Below are 17,303 nucleotides of genomic sequence, written 5' to 3' on the forward strand. Positions count from 1 at the left end.
GCAGCCCGTCTGCCTCCCCCGGGCCAAATATCACCCCTAGAGCCCCCCYGTTACCAGCCATGGGCTCCCAGTTCCCCGGCGACAGCAGCCCGCCGATGACCGGCCTTACCCCCCCCCCAATTACCGGCCGTGACCCCTAAATACCGGCGGTTCCGCCCGCGGTTTGGGGACGGGGGCTGCAGGGGCCAAGCAAAAGCGGCCGTGGCCTCTCCCACGTTGTCTCGCAGCCACCTCGGGCTTTCCTTTGCGGAGCCCGATCCTGCAGAACGCCGAGAAACCTTTGCTCTAAGGGTGCTGATGGGTGGCCTTTTGTTGCAGGCACCCGGTGTGCTGCCTCTCCACCAAAGCAAGCTCCCGAGCCTTTCTTACTGCCCTCGTGTCAAAAGTCAAGCACATCAATGGGAGATACGAGAGGTTTCTGGAAAGGACATTCCCCCGCTTCTATGTGCTGTATGYGACTTTCACGAAAGGTGGGTCTGAGAGAGGAGGAGGCGGTTTTGCTTCTCAAGGGAGAACTAATGGAGCTGGATGCGCTGCTTGTTCTCTTTTTAACCTCCTCAAAAAACTACAAATCACCTTGTCAGCAATGCTTCCGATTGTTCATCTGGGATGCAGGGGCCTCAGTGTCATCTCTGTCTGTGCAGGAATTCAAGCGCTGTTTTGGGAAGTAAAAGAAATAAGGAAGATCAGGCTAAAAATGTCCCGTCAGCGACTGAATTTTCATCAGCTTCCCTACAGGGAGATGGAGAGGCTGAGACAGGTGCGGCGCGCGGGCTGGGCTCTGGGAGCGAGGATGAGTGTCCGAGTCGGACCGCCTGGCTCCGGCGGCAGCGCCGTGCTTTGCCTCCCTCCTGCTGCCCGGGGAGGGCAAAAAAACTCCTCTGATTTTGCATGCAGCTGGCTGGCTTCAGCAGGGGGTCRGAGCGGGACAGACCGGCAGCTTTCTCTGGGTTATGGGCTTATTAACGGGGCGTTTCCCGCTAAAAATTGGGTTTGGAAGTTGCCACTGGGCTTGGGATCTATCTCTTGCTATTAATTTTTAGTGAGTTTCATTAACTTCGTATTAAACCCTAATTGTCTGTTTTAATTTCTGAGACAGTTCCGCAGGGACCTGATCAAGGCAATTCCTATCGGGATTATCGCCATTCCGCCTTTTGCCAACTTCTTGGTCATAGTCCTGATGTGAGTACGAGCTCTGTGGAGCTCCTAAAACGCTGCCTTTCCCCAGCCAGGGCTTTCCTGGGATAACGACGGGCAGRCGCTCAGCGGTGAGCGCAGGGCTTSGGCAGCGGCGCCGATCTTTGGGCTCCTTCCTTTCTCCTTTCTCAGCTGCCTGGGGAAGGAGATTCGCTGCAGAACAGCTACCTCTGCAGACGCTTTGGGAGCGCTTTCGGTAGCGTTCAAATTCAGAGAAAATACGTTTCCCTGTTTCCCAGGCCTGCCTTTTTTTTTTTCTTTTTTTTTTTCTAATTTAGTTCTTTAATTGCTTCTGAATTRAGAAAGTATAAAAGGAGAGATCTGTTATCTGCAGACATGCGTTGCCCCCACTGCGCAGACTAAATGCCATGCCAGGTCTCTGGATTGGGTTTTTTTCTTTCCTTCTTTGTACATTTAAGTTCTCCCTTCTGTCCTGTCCTCCACAGAGATCYGGTGTCTTAGATTTTGTGGGATTGCTTTTAGACCCTCTCTTGAGGGCCAGGTTTTGCTGCAATAAAAGTACCTGTACCTGAATAAACCCAGCTGTCGTTTCACTGTTGCAGCAGGATTTTCTTCGGTGTGTGCAGATCCTGCCTTTCTTTCTAACCTACAGAAACTGAAACCCGGTGCGGTGCTGGGACCGTAGAGCGCGTGTCCGCAGTGAGCAGCCCTGCGCGCGTGGCGCTGGAGAAGCAGCCTCGTTGCACAATTCCTTCCCGGCTGCCTCTCTAGTTCTTCGAACGCTCCTCTCCCTCGCTGCCTGAGCCAGCCAGGCTGTTCCTGGATTTCGAAATTCTGCTTTCTGGGTTTTATGAGCTGTGAGCTGGGGAGAGCCCCGCTGTGTAAACAGCGGAGGRCAGATTCCTTTCGAGGCTTTCCGAGACCGTCAGCCGCAGCTGGGAATGTCTGTCTGGGAACGGCTGCCATCCAGTTACCCGAGCGGGCCTTTCCTGAAGGGCCTGAGCGCGCCGTGCCCTGGGGCCGGGCAGGAAATGCGCATGGTTCAGGCTAGGGAGAGACGAGCTGCCCCGGAGCACGACGTGGCTTGTGCCTCTTTTCCTCTGTAAAACGAAATCCCATCACCCGAGCTCGTCCGCGCCTCCCTGCGTGCGAGGCTCCCCGCTCTGATCTCRCATCGTCCTTTCTCCCCCAGGTATTTCTTCCCAAGACAGCTCCTGATCCGCTACTTCTGGACCCCACAGCAGCAGGTTGAGTTCCTGGACGCTTACCACGCTATCCGGAGAGAAGCGTATTYGGACGTGGTAAAGAGCTTAGCTCTGGCAGCACGGTCCCTGCCTGAGCCGCGGCTGCAAGAGCAGCTTCAGGAGCTCTGCGCCAAGGTAAACGCCGCCGCCGGCCCGGCTGCGTGGGCTGCCCGGCCCGACACGCGCCTCAGCACGCGCGCTCGCGCTCTGGCTGCGGCRTCCCGTGCGCGCAGGACCCGGCGTCGTGGCGGGTAGGCTGGATCTGGYGTGTCCGCGGGGCTCCCCGAGCTCGCTTTGACGAGCTTGGGTGCTGCTGGTCACCTGGCGCAGCTGTCCAGCTCCACCGAGCCTGATGCTGCCGGAATTAGGCTGCTGATTCCCGATTCCAACCTTGGTCCTCCTTAGCTTGGATCCGGTAGTGACTGGCACCCTTGGGGTGGTCGAAGGGCTCTGATTTTTCAGTGACAGTGAACGTTTTGGCGCTTTCAGGTGCAGCGAGGTTCCCAACYGCGCGTGGCTGAACTCTATGCTGCGAGAGGCTTGTTTTCGGGGTCTCCCTTGGGCCTGAACAAGCTCCGGGTGCCTCACGTGGTGAGTGCCGCTTTCCTCCTCCCCGCGAGTCGGAGAACGTGCAGGTGCCCGTTTCGGGTGCCCTTTTGACCGCCCCCTCTGCTGCGGGTCCCTCGTGCGCTGCCTTGGTCAGACCATAGGCTGCATCTGAGCCTGCCCACGAACGTGAACACGCCGCAGCCACCTGCGTCCAGCAGCTCGACTCAGAGTCGAGCTGGTTTCTCTGAGCTCTCTGCTCTGTGCTTCGCTCACTGGGCCAYGCTGCTGATTTGGGCGGAATGAGAACTGTCAGGGGCAGCTCAGGGTTTCCCTACGGGCTGTGAGCAGTWGTCTGAATGATTAAAGGGGAACAAAGTGCAAGACAGGACGGAGGAGGCGGCGCTTTGTCCGATTTAAATTTGGGCCTGAGCGGGTCGGACGCTCCGCTCCCGCTTCTGTGCTGTCGTGTGGGCTCACCTGAGATCGCGCCCTTGTCCTCGTTTTCCTTCCCTGCCTCAGAAAGCCCTAAGCCACGTCCTGTTCCTGACGCCTCATTTGCCGGCCTTGTTCCTGAGGTATCGCCTGCGGAGCCACGTCTTGGAGATCCGGCACCTGGACCGTGCCATGCTGCGGCTGGGGCTGAGCGAGCTCTCCGAGGAGGAGCTGAAAGCGGTGAGGATGACGCCCTTCTCCCTTTGCGCTGGGCGCTGTAGCAAGCGCGGGACCCCCCGCAGGGCTCTGTCGTCCTGGCCCTCCCCGTTGCTGGCCCTGCCCCGTTGCGTCCGGGCAGGTCGCGTTCCTCCAGGCCCACCGCACGCCGCAGGATTCCCTCCTCCGTGGGGGTGTKGTCTGAGCCTGGCACCTCAAACCAAGCTGTTCTGCAAAGAAGTGGAGGAACAAGGACTCGCTGTTAAATCCCTGAGAATGCCCCAGCCTTCCTGGTGAGGGCAGAACTCCCACGTGCCCCGCTGAAGCCTGTGTGTGGATGTTGTGCGTGAAAGCACTTTGTGCTGTGGCCTTTTACAAAATCCTGTTTATACTGGTGTCTGAGACAGAGCCAAGCCAATAAATATTCACGTTCAGCTGCAGCTAGCTATCTCGCCAGTAAGTCTCTGAGCAGGGAGACAGATCATGAAAGAAAGAGCAACAGGGAGGCTTGGCCATATCCCCCTCGAGTTTCCCTGCGAAAAGGCTTGGCTCTCGGCACGCAGGGGGCTCGGATCTGGGRGGGCTCGGGGCAAGTGGCAGCGCCACCCACCCCCAGACAGCGCTSTGCGCGAGGGTCGCTCCACGGCACAGCGTGGAACAGTTCGATGTGTCCTGTTTGGTAAGAGGTGACGAGGAAGGATGGCAGCGCGTAACGCTTGACGTTAGGGATTCCCACGTGATCTGGAGCGGCCGCGCCTGAGTGCCCCCGTGCTGATTCTCTGCTGTGATCCGTAGGCTTGTTACCTCCGCGGCCTGAACTCCACGCACCTGAGCGCGTCCGAGTGCAGAGCGTGGCTGGAGCAGTGGCTGGGGCTGTCCTGCAAGCTGCAAGGTAACGGAGGCCGAGCCGGGCGGGCAGAGGCCGACTGGCGGCGCTGAACTGGGCAATGCTGGGAGATCCGCTGCGCTCCGGGGAGCAGCTCCGAGCGCCCTCGCAGAGGGATGCGTGTGTGGGCGCCGGTTCACCCGTGCTGAGCACCAGCCGGGCGGGGATGGCCCGGCCTGCGCCGCTCGCCTGGGTGCCGCTGTCGCGTGAGCCCTCGCGGTGGCAGCCTTGAGCGCTGCAGCAGGGCTGGTGGAAACAAAACGAGCAGAAGGGAAATCRGGTCCCCCGAGTTGGGCAAAGAGCCCTCGGGAGAGCGAGGCCGGCTCCTCGGGGGGGGATTAGGGACAAAGAGGGGACCCACAGCTTGTGGCGCAGCTCAGGCTGAGCGTGTTTGAAGCTGCCTGGTTTATGTCCTGCCGTTTGCAGCCTCTGCCTCCCTCCCCGTGCTGCTCTGACTCAGCTTTTGTCTTTTCAGCTTCCGAGGCCTCTCTCTTGGCAAACAGCATGGTCTTACTGTCCCTCAACTACATCAGGGCCAAGGAGTGAGAGCAGAGTCCCCGGCTGCGAGCCCTCACCTGTGGCATTGCGCGTGGACTTCCGATCCCAGCCCGTCTCCGGCGCTCGTTGGCTTTGACGGAGCGGAGATCCTTTTGGCGGTGTGGCACGACGGCCCGGAGTCGGCGAGAAGAGCCCTGCGCTCCCTCGCGTCCACACACACACACACACACGCACACACCCACACACACACGCGCGGAAGAGCTGCCGCACGGACGAACGCGGGACTCGCTCCCTTCTCCGCCGGAGGCGAGCCCAGCTCACGGCTTTCCCGCTGCCCTGCACGGCCCCTCGGCAGCAGGAACGYGCTCTCGGGACCTGGAGCAGGGCTGAGCGCGGCCTCTGCCTTCCCTCCGCCGCGGACGCCGTTCGGTGTCGGCGGGGGGAGGTGGCTTCACTGTTACAACTCTTAAGCTGTGTCACTTTAGCTACAACCCTTCGCAAGGGAGAACAGGCATCTCCTCTGCCTTTCAAAGCTTCCCCGTAGTAACTCCTGATAGCGGGCTCTGTTCGGCATGGGTTTTGCTGCGCCCTTCCACAGCAGGGCTCTTGCAGATTTACTTGGTTTTCTGAGCAGTCTTACGTAGAAAAATCGCCCTCAGGGGTTAGGACCAGACCGCAAAACCTTGTGCTGCCCCCACAGCGACCTTACCTGGCGCTGGGAGTTTCTGTGCTTCTGTTCRGTTCTGGCTGCCTCCCGGGAGCTCCTCTCGCTGCAGGACGGAGGCGGGGGCTGGCGGGAAAGCCGCAGCCTGCGCGGGCGCCCACCTCACCTCGAGCTGCAGCCGGCGGGGCTCCGTCCCCCGTGCCAGAAAYGCTGCCGCAGACACGAATTGCGTTCGAGAGGAAATGCTGAAGCGGCGTCTTCGGTTGAGGACGCGGTCTGTTAGTCTCCGAAGCGATTAAAGCTCTGCCTAATTAGAGTTTAGCGCTGCGCTTTCCGCTCGGCGCGCAAGGCTTTGGGGGGCAAGAGGCTGGCTGGCAGCAGCTCCCTGCGCACTCCCCTTGTGTGTCTGAGGCTGCAAGTCGTATTAAGGGATTAAAAACTCGGCCTTTTACCAACTAGTCTTACCCAGCACAGTCAATGCATGAGAACTGTCCATCTGTTGAGTGAATTTGAACCTGCTGTAAGTGTTGTTAAGTGTTTTATTAAAGACAAAAGGAAGTGGGTGTCCTGAGGTTGTGTCCTGCCTTCCGCTCGCTGGCCTGCCGCCAGCTCTTCCACCCGAGGAAGCAGCCCACTAACATGGGAACTTGCCCCCTCCACCCCCGCTTCTAACTCGCATTAGGGTATAAATAGAAACGAAACTGGAAAAAAGAACCAGTAACCAGTTACCTGTGCTTCAGGCCAGCTTTAGGGGCTCCCTCGCCCCTTGGGGAAGATGGCCCTTTCCCTTGCCCAGAGCAAATCCCTGAGGTGCGATCCTGGAGCCTGCGCTTGTGCTGCTGGGAGCTTTATTTTTCCTGACTCTGAAATCCTTATTCCAGCAAGAGCATTTCACCGATGTGTTTTTTTTAATGCCCTGTAAGATGAGATCRACTCACAGTGCAAGTTTGAGCATTTCTTTATTTTTACACTTAAATATTCTCTTTAAATACAGCATTATCACAATGAAAAGAACTGAAAAGGCAAAAAAAAAAAAAAATGCGGAGGACCTGACAAGCTTTGGATTCACACTGGAAAAAAGAAAAAAAAAATGCCACCTGTATACAGTGTGTGTGAGAGAGTTAGAAAGTAGCAGAGTCACTATTTAAATAGGAAGAGGAGCCAGGCGAGCTAGCGCCAGAGTGTTACAACTCAGAAACTAGCAGGTAACGACTGGCTTTCGACGCGTGATAGCAACGCTGCTGCCGGAACAGCTCAGTAGCACCAGAGAGGAGATGGGTTTCTTACACAGCTAATCGTTTCGAAGGAGCCAGTGCGGTACCAGCATTAGTGTCAGTGAGTTATGTTGAAAAACAAACAAACAAAAAAAAGGCAGAAATGCGCTTTCATTGCACTATTAACAGCATAGTTATCTTTGTAAAAATAGAATAAATCCTATTAGTTCTTTGCTTCTTGTGAAAGCACCCATCCTAAACAGCGACTTAGGATTCATTCTGGCGGGTCAGGGCGAGCAGCCCAGGCTCGGCTGTCCCGGAGCGCTGCCTCCCCTCRCGGGAGGCTCCTGACCTGGCTTCGCTTGTTCCTGCAGTGCCCAAGGGCTGGGACACAAATCTGGGAAGGGACCGTCGAGTTAATTAATTAAAAACAAACAAATGAGAGGAAAAAAAAAAAGACTTCAACCTATTCAAGTGTGGCTGTTGGCGTTGCAGCGCAGAGCTGCTCCCGTTCCCGCCCCGCAGCCGTGGGGATGGGCAGGGCGCCGGCCCCGGAGACTTTGATCCGAACCGAACCCGGCCCAGGCGGCCGCCGGGCTGCGGCGTTAAGGCAGGAAGGAAACAGGGAAAGAGCGAGCCCGGGCGGGAGGCTCGAGGACGAAAGCYGCCCGGGGAGGGCTGGAACGGGGCGGCGATACGATCCCGGCACCCGCCGGAGGAGCAGACGTTGCCGCCTGCCCGTGCGCGCGTGCGGGGCTCAGCACCGGCTGGGAGGGAGGGACGCAGTGGCGGGCGCCATGTGGACGGATGGACGGACGGACAGACGGACGCTGCTGCGGCGAGGGCTCGGGCACAAAAACGGGCTTTCAACCACCTTTCGACAAAGCAAGCGAAACTGGCTCAGCCGCTTCCTGCACCGCAGCGAGAAGCTGCCAAACAGAAGCACGAGAAGAGCCTTAAAAAAAAAAAAGAAATTTTTTAAAATTCCCAACCCAAAACAATCCCAGCACTTCTTCAGCCCAGTTTCCCCCCAGTTCTCTCGCCGTGGTCTCCAGGGGCGGCTTCCCTTTGGCGCAGGGGCTCCTGCTAGCAGCTCCGCAAGCCGAAGGCGGTTTCCAAAGGGAAGGCGAGGCGGCAGCCCGGGCTGCTGTATCGGGCTCCGGCGGCGGCGGCAGGGAAGGGCTCCAGCGTGCCGCAGTCCCTCCTGCTCCCCGCGGCGCTGCCGGGGCTCCCCGCGCCCCCTCCTGCCGCGCGGCCCCGTGGATGGGGAAAGGCTGGAGCAGGAGCGGAGCTCCTCGCCTYGCCCGGGCGAGGAAAAGCTGCGGCTCTTCAGCACGCCGGAGCCTCCCGCAGGCGCGGGCGCCGATCGGGCCAGGAGCGGGATGTAATTAAAAGCAACAACGTGGTTAAAAAAAAATAAAATAAAAAATAGCTTTCCAGAAGAGTTTGGGGGCCGTGTTCTCACCCCTCTTGTGCAATTAAAAGGAGGTCGCTAACGAGCGTGGGAAGCCACGGGCAGCATCCCCCTCCAGGGGCTCTCCCAGTCCATCCTTGCCCTTGCTGGGGAGGCTGGAGCCCGCTGGGGCTGCGCCGTGGCCGAGCGGCTGCAGCAGCACTGGGAGCTGCTGCCTTGCTACGCGGCCCAGTAAACATTCAGTGTGTTAGAAAAAGTCAGCTTTTGTTCAAAAAAAGGAAAAAAAAATGGGGGGAGGGGGAAAAAGAGCAAGCCGGGAAGGCGAGCGGTGCCGCCGGCCCGTCCGCAGAGCGGCCGGAGCAGCGGGGCCGGCAGAGCGCACCGGGAAAAAGCAAAACGCTCCCCGGAGACGCAAGCGGCTCCGGGTCGGCGTGCGGACGGTGACCGAGCGGTCGCAGGCGCCGGCGGCGCCGCGGCAAGCCGATCTCTTCCGGGCCGGGAGAGGCGGGAGCCGCGCCGGCGGGAGCACCGTCGGCTTCGCCCGGGACGAGCAGCGGGACGGAGCCGCCGCCGCCTCCGCGTCGAGCCCTGCGCCGGACGCTCGGGAGGGACGAGAACGAGGGGCGGCTTCGCGCTATTGCTTCTAGGACGCGTCCTCGTGCGGAGCGGTCGCGGGAAGAGCCGCCCGGCTCACGCGCCGGCGCTTCCAGCCTTCGAGACGAGGAGCCGCCGGCGCCCGCAGCCTCGCGAGGCGGCCGCAAGCGCTTGGAGTCGTGTAAAACYGTCTGTACAAAGCAGCCCCGTTCCCCTCCCTCCCCCCGGAATTAAATAACCTCGAGTGGCCGGTGCCGCTCCATAAAATATCGTCAATAAATAGAGAGTGGGGAAAGGAGCGCCGAGGTGCCCGGGCCGGTCACACGGCCAGGGCAGGCCCCAGCGCCCGCTCCTCCGCGGAGGGCAGCTCGCAGGCTCTCTCCGGGGCCGGCTCCGGCTCGGGGCACGGAGAGTTTGTGCAGAAGGGAGGAGCGGCCGCCGCTCGGCGGCTCTCGGGAGACGGAGGAGCCTCCGAGGACGAGGAGGCAGCGGYTTTGGCCGCTTCGCCCTTGCTCGGAGGCGCGGCGCGGCTGCAAGTCACCAGCGAGGCCACGGGGACGGAGATGACGCTCGCATCCTTGTCGTTCGTGCACGAGGAGGGCGCCTCCAGCTCCTCCGCGCCGCCGCCCTCTCCCTTGGCTCCCAGCACGGACCGCGGCTCCACCTGGTAGTAGACCACGGGTGCATTGTTCAAGTAAGGCTGGTCGCCCGCCRCCGCCGCCGCCGTCGCCTGCTCCGGGCTGTCCGCGAAGCACAGGACGGACGAGCCCGGGGGGAGCTGCGCTTGGATGAGGATCGGGGCGCTGAGGCCCGGGCACAAGCCCTCCGGCACGGCCAGAGGTTCCTCGAGGATGCAAACCCCCAGGCTCTCCATGCTGGAGCCGCTGCTGGAGTCTTCTTCAGCCTTGAGCCTCTCCAGCTCCTCCGCCGTCTGCAGGTGCATGACGGCCGTCTCGTTCTCCGCCATGAACTCCTGGAAGTCCTGCGTCTCCGAAGACTGTGTGCCCAGCCAGTCGCTGCCAGAGCCGTGAGCGGACTCCTCTTCCGGGGCCTGGGGCCGCGTGCCTTGGCGCTTGTTCTCCAGCTCCAGTTTCATGATGGTGTGGAGGTAGTGAGTCCGCACCCGGATGGGRTTGAATTCGATCCGGCCGGCCATGTTCCCGCAGCCGTCCCTGGAGCAGCCGCAGGGGAAGGACATGCGATCCACCTGGTAGGGAGGGAGAGGCTGCAGCAGAGGGATGGCAGCACGAGGACCCGCGCGCTCCTCCGCAGGAGCGTGCCCGAGGGGGGCAGCTGCCCTCGGCCTCTTCCCGACCACGTGGGTGGCCCCCGGAGCAAGGCTGGAGCTGCAGGTCTCTCTCCTATGATCCCACCTCAATCTCTTCCTGCAAGCCAGGAAGACCCCAAGGAGAGCCTGAGCACACCGGCACCGAAGCTGCGACCAGCCCCACCGGAAGGACGTGGCCGAGGGGGCTCGGCAGCCGCCAAGCCAAGCTTGGACGCTCTCCGGTGCCGCCCCAACTCACCTGGCATTTGATCCCCGCCTGGCTGCAGGCACAGGCCTCCGGATCGCAGTACAGGCGACAGTCACAGCCGCACTCCTCCCGCGACAGGCGGATGGCCCGCAGCTCCTGCTTCTCCTCCGCGTCGATGCGGTGGACGCCGGAGGCTCGGAGCAGGGCCCGGCGCCGCTTGGTGGGCAGCGGCTGCAGGAAGAAGTAGTCGTCCACTTCCACGTTCTCCACGTCAATGTCGTCGTCCGACACGTCCTCCAGCGTGAGGCCGTCTGCCTCCTCGGACTCGACGGTGCCGTTCTTGGTGAGCTGGGGGGCAGAACCAGCGCGTTTAAACGAGGGTCAGAAGCAACGAAGGGTCCGGATCCAGCTCCCATGGAAAAAGTATCCAGGCGCAGGAAGGCGCCTTAAACTCCCTGCTCCGTCCCCTCCTCCCCACGCTGCCCTCCCCGGCCTCCACTTCCCCGCCGCAGCAACGCAAGCCCCGGCTCCGAGCGTGGGGCGCGAGCGCCCCGCCGAGCCGAGCCGAGCCGAGCCGAGCGGCTGCCGCTGACCCACGCCGGCAGCGGCGCTCCCCGAGCGGTACCTTCATCTTTTTGGCGTGGAGCTTCTCTTCCTTGAGGTGCTCGCGGAGGATTTCCCGGTGATTCACCTCCTGCTCCTGAGCGAACTCGCAGAGCGTGTAGCTGCGGACAGAGTTGTGGCGCTGGGCCATGCCCAGCGAGCTGCCGCCCTGGCTGGGCACGCTGGTGAAGCCYTGCCGGCGGGCGAAGTAGTACACGGTCACCTGGTCGAAGCGCACGTTCTTCCGGCGCGGCGGCTTCTGCCGCTTCAGGATGGAAGTGGCTGCGGGGAGGGAAAACCCGAGCGGATACGTCGGAGCGAAAGGAGGYGGCCCAAACCCGCGCCGCTCCACCGCCCGGCTTCTCCGAGCCCTCCGAGCGCGCTGCGGGCCCCACGCGCTGCCCTGGGCCCCGGCGCGGACCTCACCGGCCGCGCGGGCACTCACGTATGAAGCCGGCGGAGCTGGGCGGGTTGACGCTGTCGCAGCTGTCCGCGCTGTCGCTGTTGGAGATCTCATCGTCCGAGTTGGAGACGGGCGAGCCCACGTCCGCCTCCTCGAACTTCCTCTTGAGGCTGGCGCTCGTGACCGCGTCCATCGGGCCGGGGCTCGCATGGAGAGCCGCGCAGCGGGCAGGGGCGAGCGCTTCGCCGCGAGGTCTCCCGCGCCAGCCCCGGCGGGGCTCTCCAGGTACCTGGGGGCACACGGCGCAAAGTCAGCGACCCGCCAGGACGCTCCATCCCAGCAGCAGGGCTGGCGCGGGCTCCGGCGCAGCCCGCTCGACCGTCGCCAGAGCGGGAGCAGCCCGAGGGCCGCGCAGCTTCCAGCCTCCCCCCCGGGAGACGCCGAGAGAGGCCGCCCAGGGCAGCGGTGACAAGCCGCCTCCAGCAGCGCTGGACCACAACGCAGCCAGCCTCGACGTCGCGGCAAAGCTTAAGAATAAACAAGGCGACGTTGGGAGCAGCAGAAAGCACGAAAGGATCCTCGGTCCCGGAGCAAGAGATCCGCGGCCCGGAAGGAGCCGCGCCGCGAGGGCTTCGGCAGCGAGAGGGTTTCCGCACCGCCGCGGCCCCTTCCTACCCCGGGGCCAGCTCCCCAGCCAGGAAAGAAGCCAACGAGCAATCGAGTTTTCTCAGAGACACGTTCATCCTCCTGAGAAAAGCTGAGAAAACCGTTCAATTCGGATGCAAACAGCCRCATGCGTTAAGTTCAACTGGTCGCAAACTCTCGGCCCGCTGCTCAAAGCAACTCGTCGGTGCCTTAAGCTATGCAAACCCCCAACGCGGTTTGTAGCCGAGCACAGCATGTGCTTTCTGCTTTCTCCTTCTTTTTTTGCATCGCTTTTTTACTGCTTAGCGAAAYGCCCCAACTCTTGCAGAGCACCGAGCAGGTCAGCGGCAAAACCACCTTGCCCGCGGGGTTGGGTCTCCAGCTAAGTCCCCGTGCAAGAGACGTCACACTGCAAAGGTTCTCCGGAGGAGCGGGGGGCCGTCCGCCACCGCCGGGCGCGGAAGGCGAAGAAGCCCCCGCAGGACTTTGCCGCGAGAGGTTCGGGCGTTTTCCCGCACGCTCCAAAGCGAAGAGAAACGCCGAGGCCTGGYGAGCAAGGAATTTTTGGAAGCCCGAGGGAGAAAAGGCGGGATGGAGACCGCTCGCGCTCCCGCTGCTGCCCCTCCGCCCGCACCCACCTCGGCCGCGGGAGCGAGGTCGGCGCCGAAGCGCGGCGAGCGGGACGGAGCCGAGGCGCCGGGAAGGCAGCGCCCGCCGCCGCCGCCACCACCCCGGCCTCCCTTCTCCCTTCTCCGCTCCGCGTTTCCTCCGGCGCGGTGGCAACGGTTCTCATGGCAACGGAACGAAGGGGGCTCAAACAGAAACCCACGGACCGCGGGGTCGGACGGATGCTCGCGCCTCCTTTTGCAAGGGCCGCGCCGCCGCCGCCGCTCGGGTTCAGCCTGCAAACGCCTCTCGTGTCTGCACGGCGAGGAGGCGCCCGGAGCGGGCCGGCGGTCACCGGCAGCGTTTCTACCCCGGGATCACCTCCCCGCGCCCGGCGCTGCGCGGCGCGGAAAGAAAAAATTAATTCTTGCTGTAGGGAGAGCAACCGGGGCGAGACAGCGCGAGGAAGGAAGAGGAAAGCCGCGGGGAGCCGGGGCTGAGCGCAGGTACCAGGGAGCAGCGAGCAAGCCGCCGAAGGGGGAGGTGCTACACAGGATGAGACAGCAGTAAAGAGACCTGCTGCTAATTCCTCCATGCTGGAAATTCCCGGCCGGAGCGTTGCCCGAGCRGCGATCCTCCTTCTCCGGCCGCCCGGTCGCTCCTCGCGGTGGGAGAGCGCCGGCTGCGGGCGAGAGGCGAYGGCCAGTTTCCTTCATTCATTACAGCGAGTTTCTTTTTCTTTTTTTTTTAACAGAAAACGCACTTGCTCGGCGTCTGGGCCCAGCTGAGGGCTCGCGGCCGGTTCGACGCCCGCCGCGGCAGCCGCCGGGGACAGGCRCCGCGCCGGAGCGGACCCGCGTGCTGGTGCAGGGAGCCGGGAGCCGGCCGGGCCCTCGCGCAGGGCGAGCCTGTCCTCCTCTCTCCTCGCCTCCCGGGCCGAAGGCAGAGCCAGAAAAGGAAAGAAAATCTATTTCCGAAGGCGGCAGGAGTCGAGGAGGGTGCATGCTTGGGGGGGAAAATAAGAGGCACGTAGGTTTCATTCATTTTTATACGGAGACAAGAGCCCCAAGGAGGGAATTTGACTGGAATGGAGAAAGAAAAGGAAACTTCCCCCAGTCCCGGGCAGAGGTTTCCACGCCGTGCTCCGCAGGAAACCGCCACGTGACACTAATTCCCCTTCTTTCCGCTATTAAACCGCGCCGAAAGGAGCTAAACTAAAAATACTAATTTTTCCATGTCAGCAGTTGCTGGAATTGCCTTTGGGAGCGGGGAGGGGCTCCGCAGAAAGCAAAGAGACGGGACTGGCACGGTCACGGGCGCCCAGCGAGACGCCCGGGGCGAGGGGCGGCGGGGCCCCGGGGTGCCCCGGGCAGCACCCTTCCGCCGCGGCCCCGGCCAAACCCGGCAGCTCCCCRTCGGAGGCTCCCGGCGAGCCGGGGCCGAAGGCGAACGCCGCAGCCGGCAGCCCCGCTCGCAAGCTTCGCCTTTCGGGGAGGCCTCCGGGCGCAGACCCCGCGGCGAAGCCGCCTGCCCGGCACGGCCAACGGCACCGACGCGCCAGCGCTGGCCGGGGCTCGAGGCGTTCGGGTGAAATCAGCGGCGGACAAAGAGCAAGAGAAAAAAGCTGGTCCTGCCCCGCGACAACTCTCCGGTYGCAACAACCATGAACGGAAAAACCAGCCAAACGCAGCTAAACTCGGGGGACCGCGGCGCTCCGCACCCCCGGCGGCGCACGGGCATCGCGCGGCCCCGGCCACCGGCCTCCCTCGGGAGCAGCCAGGCGGGGAGTTCGGCCCCGGAGAGGCAGCATCTTATAACCCCGTCCCCGTGAACAACGGGCTGGATCGCGATACGCAGGAAAAAAAAAAAAAAAAAAAAAAAAAAAAGGGAAAGCAAAGGAGCCCATTTTATTCCGCTGCAGCACTGAACTCATCCTCTCCCGCGAAGGCGACGTCAAAACGCAAGGCGGATTTGGCAGGTGAAAGACGCCAGCCCGCGGTTTCACCCTCGCTCGAGACGAGGAAGGCGGCGCCCGGCCGCGCTTCCCAAGGGACGGCGGTTCTCCCGGGGCCGAGGCGGCTTCTCCCCAGGCTGGAAGCCCCCGGCGAAGCGGCTTCGCTCTCGAAGTCTGACCCGCTCGGCTCGCGGAGCGCCGAACCCACCGCGGGCTGCGAAACGCCGGGGGAAAACGAGCGCTTCCCCGGCGCCACCCTCGGCCGGCGGCTCCCGCCGGGCCCCGTCCGAGGGCAGCGATGAGGGCGGGCACAGCAGGAGCTCGTCCGAACGAGCCGCAGGAAGCAAATTAAGGAATTGCCACCGCGGTGGGACAGTCCCCGAGGCGGAGCGCGAAAGGGACGCAGCTACTCCACAAACGCGAGGAGTCCAGCAGTTGCGGCTTAGCTTGTTTACAAATTAGTCATGAGAGGCTTTCCCCAAGGATTCGGGTACCGGCCTCTGCAGCCAAAGGCTTTACGGATCTTTTACGCCCCGAGCTGTCTCAGTTTCAAAGGACGCGTGCTCCAATAAAGCCTCGCCGGTCAACACGCCAGAGACCGSAGTTCAGCCCGCATCGTTCCTTAAACCAACAGGACTCAGGCAAGCAGCCGGGCGCAGGTTTTGCAGCAAGCCGCACAAGATTCAGGTTCTGTTCTGCGCTGCTGAGAGCGAATGCAGCTAACAAATAAATCTAGGCTACAGCTCCCGCAGCAGAAACACCAGCAGCGCTGAAGCCTGCACTTATGCAACCAGCATCAAAATTAGCAGCAGTGGGTCCGGGCCGCCCGAGCGCAAACACCCCTGAAATCGCATCTTCGCGTACGCCGCAGCTGGGCAGCTCTTCCTGCGCCGCTACCACACTCCTGAGGACAGTCGGGCAGTCGGACAGTCGCTGCGTCTTAACGAAACACTCGGGCCCTTCGCCCATCAGCGCGTCACCGGAATCAAGCCACAAGGCTGGATGTACCCCAAAGTCGCTCAACGGGATATCTTGTTCCAAAGACCTTGAAGATGAGGGTGAAGGTACCACAGTAGGGAGAAGGCCACCATGGTTACCTTGCTGGTCCAGCTTCTCACGAGGGTAAGCACGAGGTTGCTGAATCCGAACTCGAATCTCTAGATGTTCTTCTCACCTGGGTTACGAGGGAAAGACTTCGTACGCAGGCAGATGCGCACTCCAGGGCTCCCTCCGGACAGCAGCCGTAACCGAGGAAAGCTGAAGGTAGCTAGGCCCTGGCCAGCGACAAGGAGAACAAGGAGCACCTGAGCTGGGTAAAGCTCCATCCGCTCGGAGACCACAGCTCCTCCTGAAATAAGCCTGCGGTGAGGAGGGGCAGGGCCACATCGCCGTAACTCCAGGGCCTCGGCACCAGCAGAGACACGCTCCGCTGATGGCTAAAGGAAACGGGTGAACAGGCTCCCACCCCTAACCAACAGCAGGGAGGTCTTCAGCAGAAACAGCTCCCTTCCTACTCCTGCTCCCCGCTTCAGGAAAGAAGGCTCCTGGCTGGACAGGGTGGAAGTCACGGGAACGGCGATCAACTCCGCAGCCCCGACAGCAGRAGGTCTCACTCTAACCACCTTCCCAAACATCACCTTTCTCCTGCACGTTTATGACCTGCCCAGAGCCCCAGCTTTCCTTCCCTCTCRTATCTTATATTGAGAGAAACATGGTGAGACCACCAATCTTCTCTTCTCCAGGACGTACCTTGAGCTTAAAACCACCATGACAGTCCTTTGCTCTGTATCTGCTCCAGAACACGACCAATATATCCAACTCCTCATCACCTGCTTCTTCCTGTAACCACCCTGCCAAGACCCCAAGGTCCCACGGTTACCTGCCTTCCCAGCAAGGGGGATRAAGAACTCCACAAAGACCTCACCCAACTCTGGTTGGTCTCCACTGCCTAACTACTCCTTAACCCAAATCTTACACCATCTCCACCCTAGAAGGAACRGCTCCATAGCTGCATCCTTCACCGAGGGAGAAGGACGAAGCCTGTAACTACCCCATCCGTCACCTTTGCCTGCCGCTTCCAGAAAAAAGGAAGACCCCACAAGTGGCCCAGCGCGCCCGCAAGGCGCAAGAGCAGCAGTCCCAYGGGATGGACGGCGCCCTCCATCCATCTTGCATCTTCCCTGCGAGCAGAAGACATCAATCCCCACGCTGACTCGCCAAACCCCAGGCGTCCCTCGAAGCGCCCTCCCCAGAGCGGCGCCGGCCCCGAGGCCAGGAGAGGACGACCCTGAGGCCGTTCCCTCTCCGAGGGGGGGGGGAAGCGGCGGCTCCCTGCCTGTCCCGCGCCTCGGGGGCGGGGGGGGCAGCCCCGTCCGCCCCCCAACCGCCCCTACAGCCGGAGGGCAGCCAGCCGCAGCGCCCCGGGTGCACGGGGACGCCCCGCGCGCCCCGTCCCGCGTCCCCGAAGGGGCAGCTCCTCGCAGGGGCGTCCCCTCTGCGCCCCCCCCCCCACCGTGGTGGTGACCTTCCCGTGCGCCCCGGTGATGGGGACAACGCCTGGGACCCCCGGCGTCCTCCGTGTGCTCCCGCTGCCAGTGCTCACCCCCTCAAAGTGCAGCAGGGGGGCAGCCCCAGCCCCCCCAGCTGCGAGAGCACCCCACGTCCCGCCCCACAASTAGGGGAGGTGCAGCCACAGAGGACCCCACCTACAAGGGCCCCCCACAACCCGTGCGGCCCCCAGCTACCAGG

General features: G+C 62.2%; 2 protein-coding genes across 2 annotated transcripts in view; one reads left to right on the forward strand and one right to left on the reverse strand.

The window, feature by feature from the left end:
• The window catches only part of LETMD1 (LETM1 domain containing 1), a 7,643-nt gene extending 1,433 nt beyond the window's left edge, over positions 1 to 6,210 (forward strand). Inside the window, exons 2-9 of the mRNA XM_085315673.1 lie at positions 319 to 470; positions 645 to 760; positions 1,100 to 1,182; positions 2,351 to 2,537; positions 2,892 to 2,993; positions 3,471 to 3,623; positions 4,395 to 4,491; positions 4,961 to 6,210. Of these exons, the coding sequence (XP_085171799.1) occupies positions 319 to 470; positions 645 to 760; positions 1,100 to 1,182; positions 2,351 to 2,537; positions 2,892 to 2,993; positions 3,471 to 3,623; positions 4,395 to 4,491; positions 4,961 to 5,031 (961 nt within the window). The 3' untranslated portion in view covers positions 5,032 to 6,210. The remainder of the gene's footprint in view (positions 1 to 318; positions 471 to 644; positions 761 to 1,099; positions 1,183 to 2,350; positions 2,538 to 2,891; positions 2,994 to 3,470; positions 3,624 to 4,394; positions 4,492 to 4,960) is intronic.
• Positions 6,211 to 6,587: 377 nt separating this feature from the next.
• CSRNP2 (cysteine and serine rich nuclear protein 2) lies at positions 6,588 to 16,948 on the reverse strand. Its single transcript, XM_085315689.1, has 5 exons — positions 15,456 to 16,948; positions 11,393 to 11,639; positions 10,970 to 11,229; positions 10,396 to 10,692; positions 6,588 to 10,076 (listed from the first exon to the last, which is right to left on the reverse strand). The coding sequence occupies exons 1-5, from the start codon at positions 15,522 to 15,524 to the stop codon at positions 9,189 to 9,191; spliced, it is 1,761 nt and encodes a 586-aa protein (XP_085171815.1). The 5' UTR covers positions 15,525 to 16,948; the 3' UTR covers positions 6,588 to 9,188.
• Between the last annotated feature and the right edge of the window lie 355 nt (positions 16,949 to 17,303).

This window comes from Rhea americana, unplaced genomic scaffold (assembly GCF_003343005.1).
Source record: "Rhea americana isolate MKP2758 unplaced genomic scaffold, rheAme1 scaffold_435, whole genome shotgun sequence".
Classification (NCBI taxonomy): domain Eukaryota; kingdom Metazoa; phylum Chordata; class Aves; order Rheiformes; family Rheidae; genus Rhea; species Rhea americana.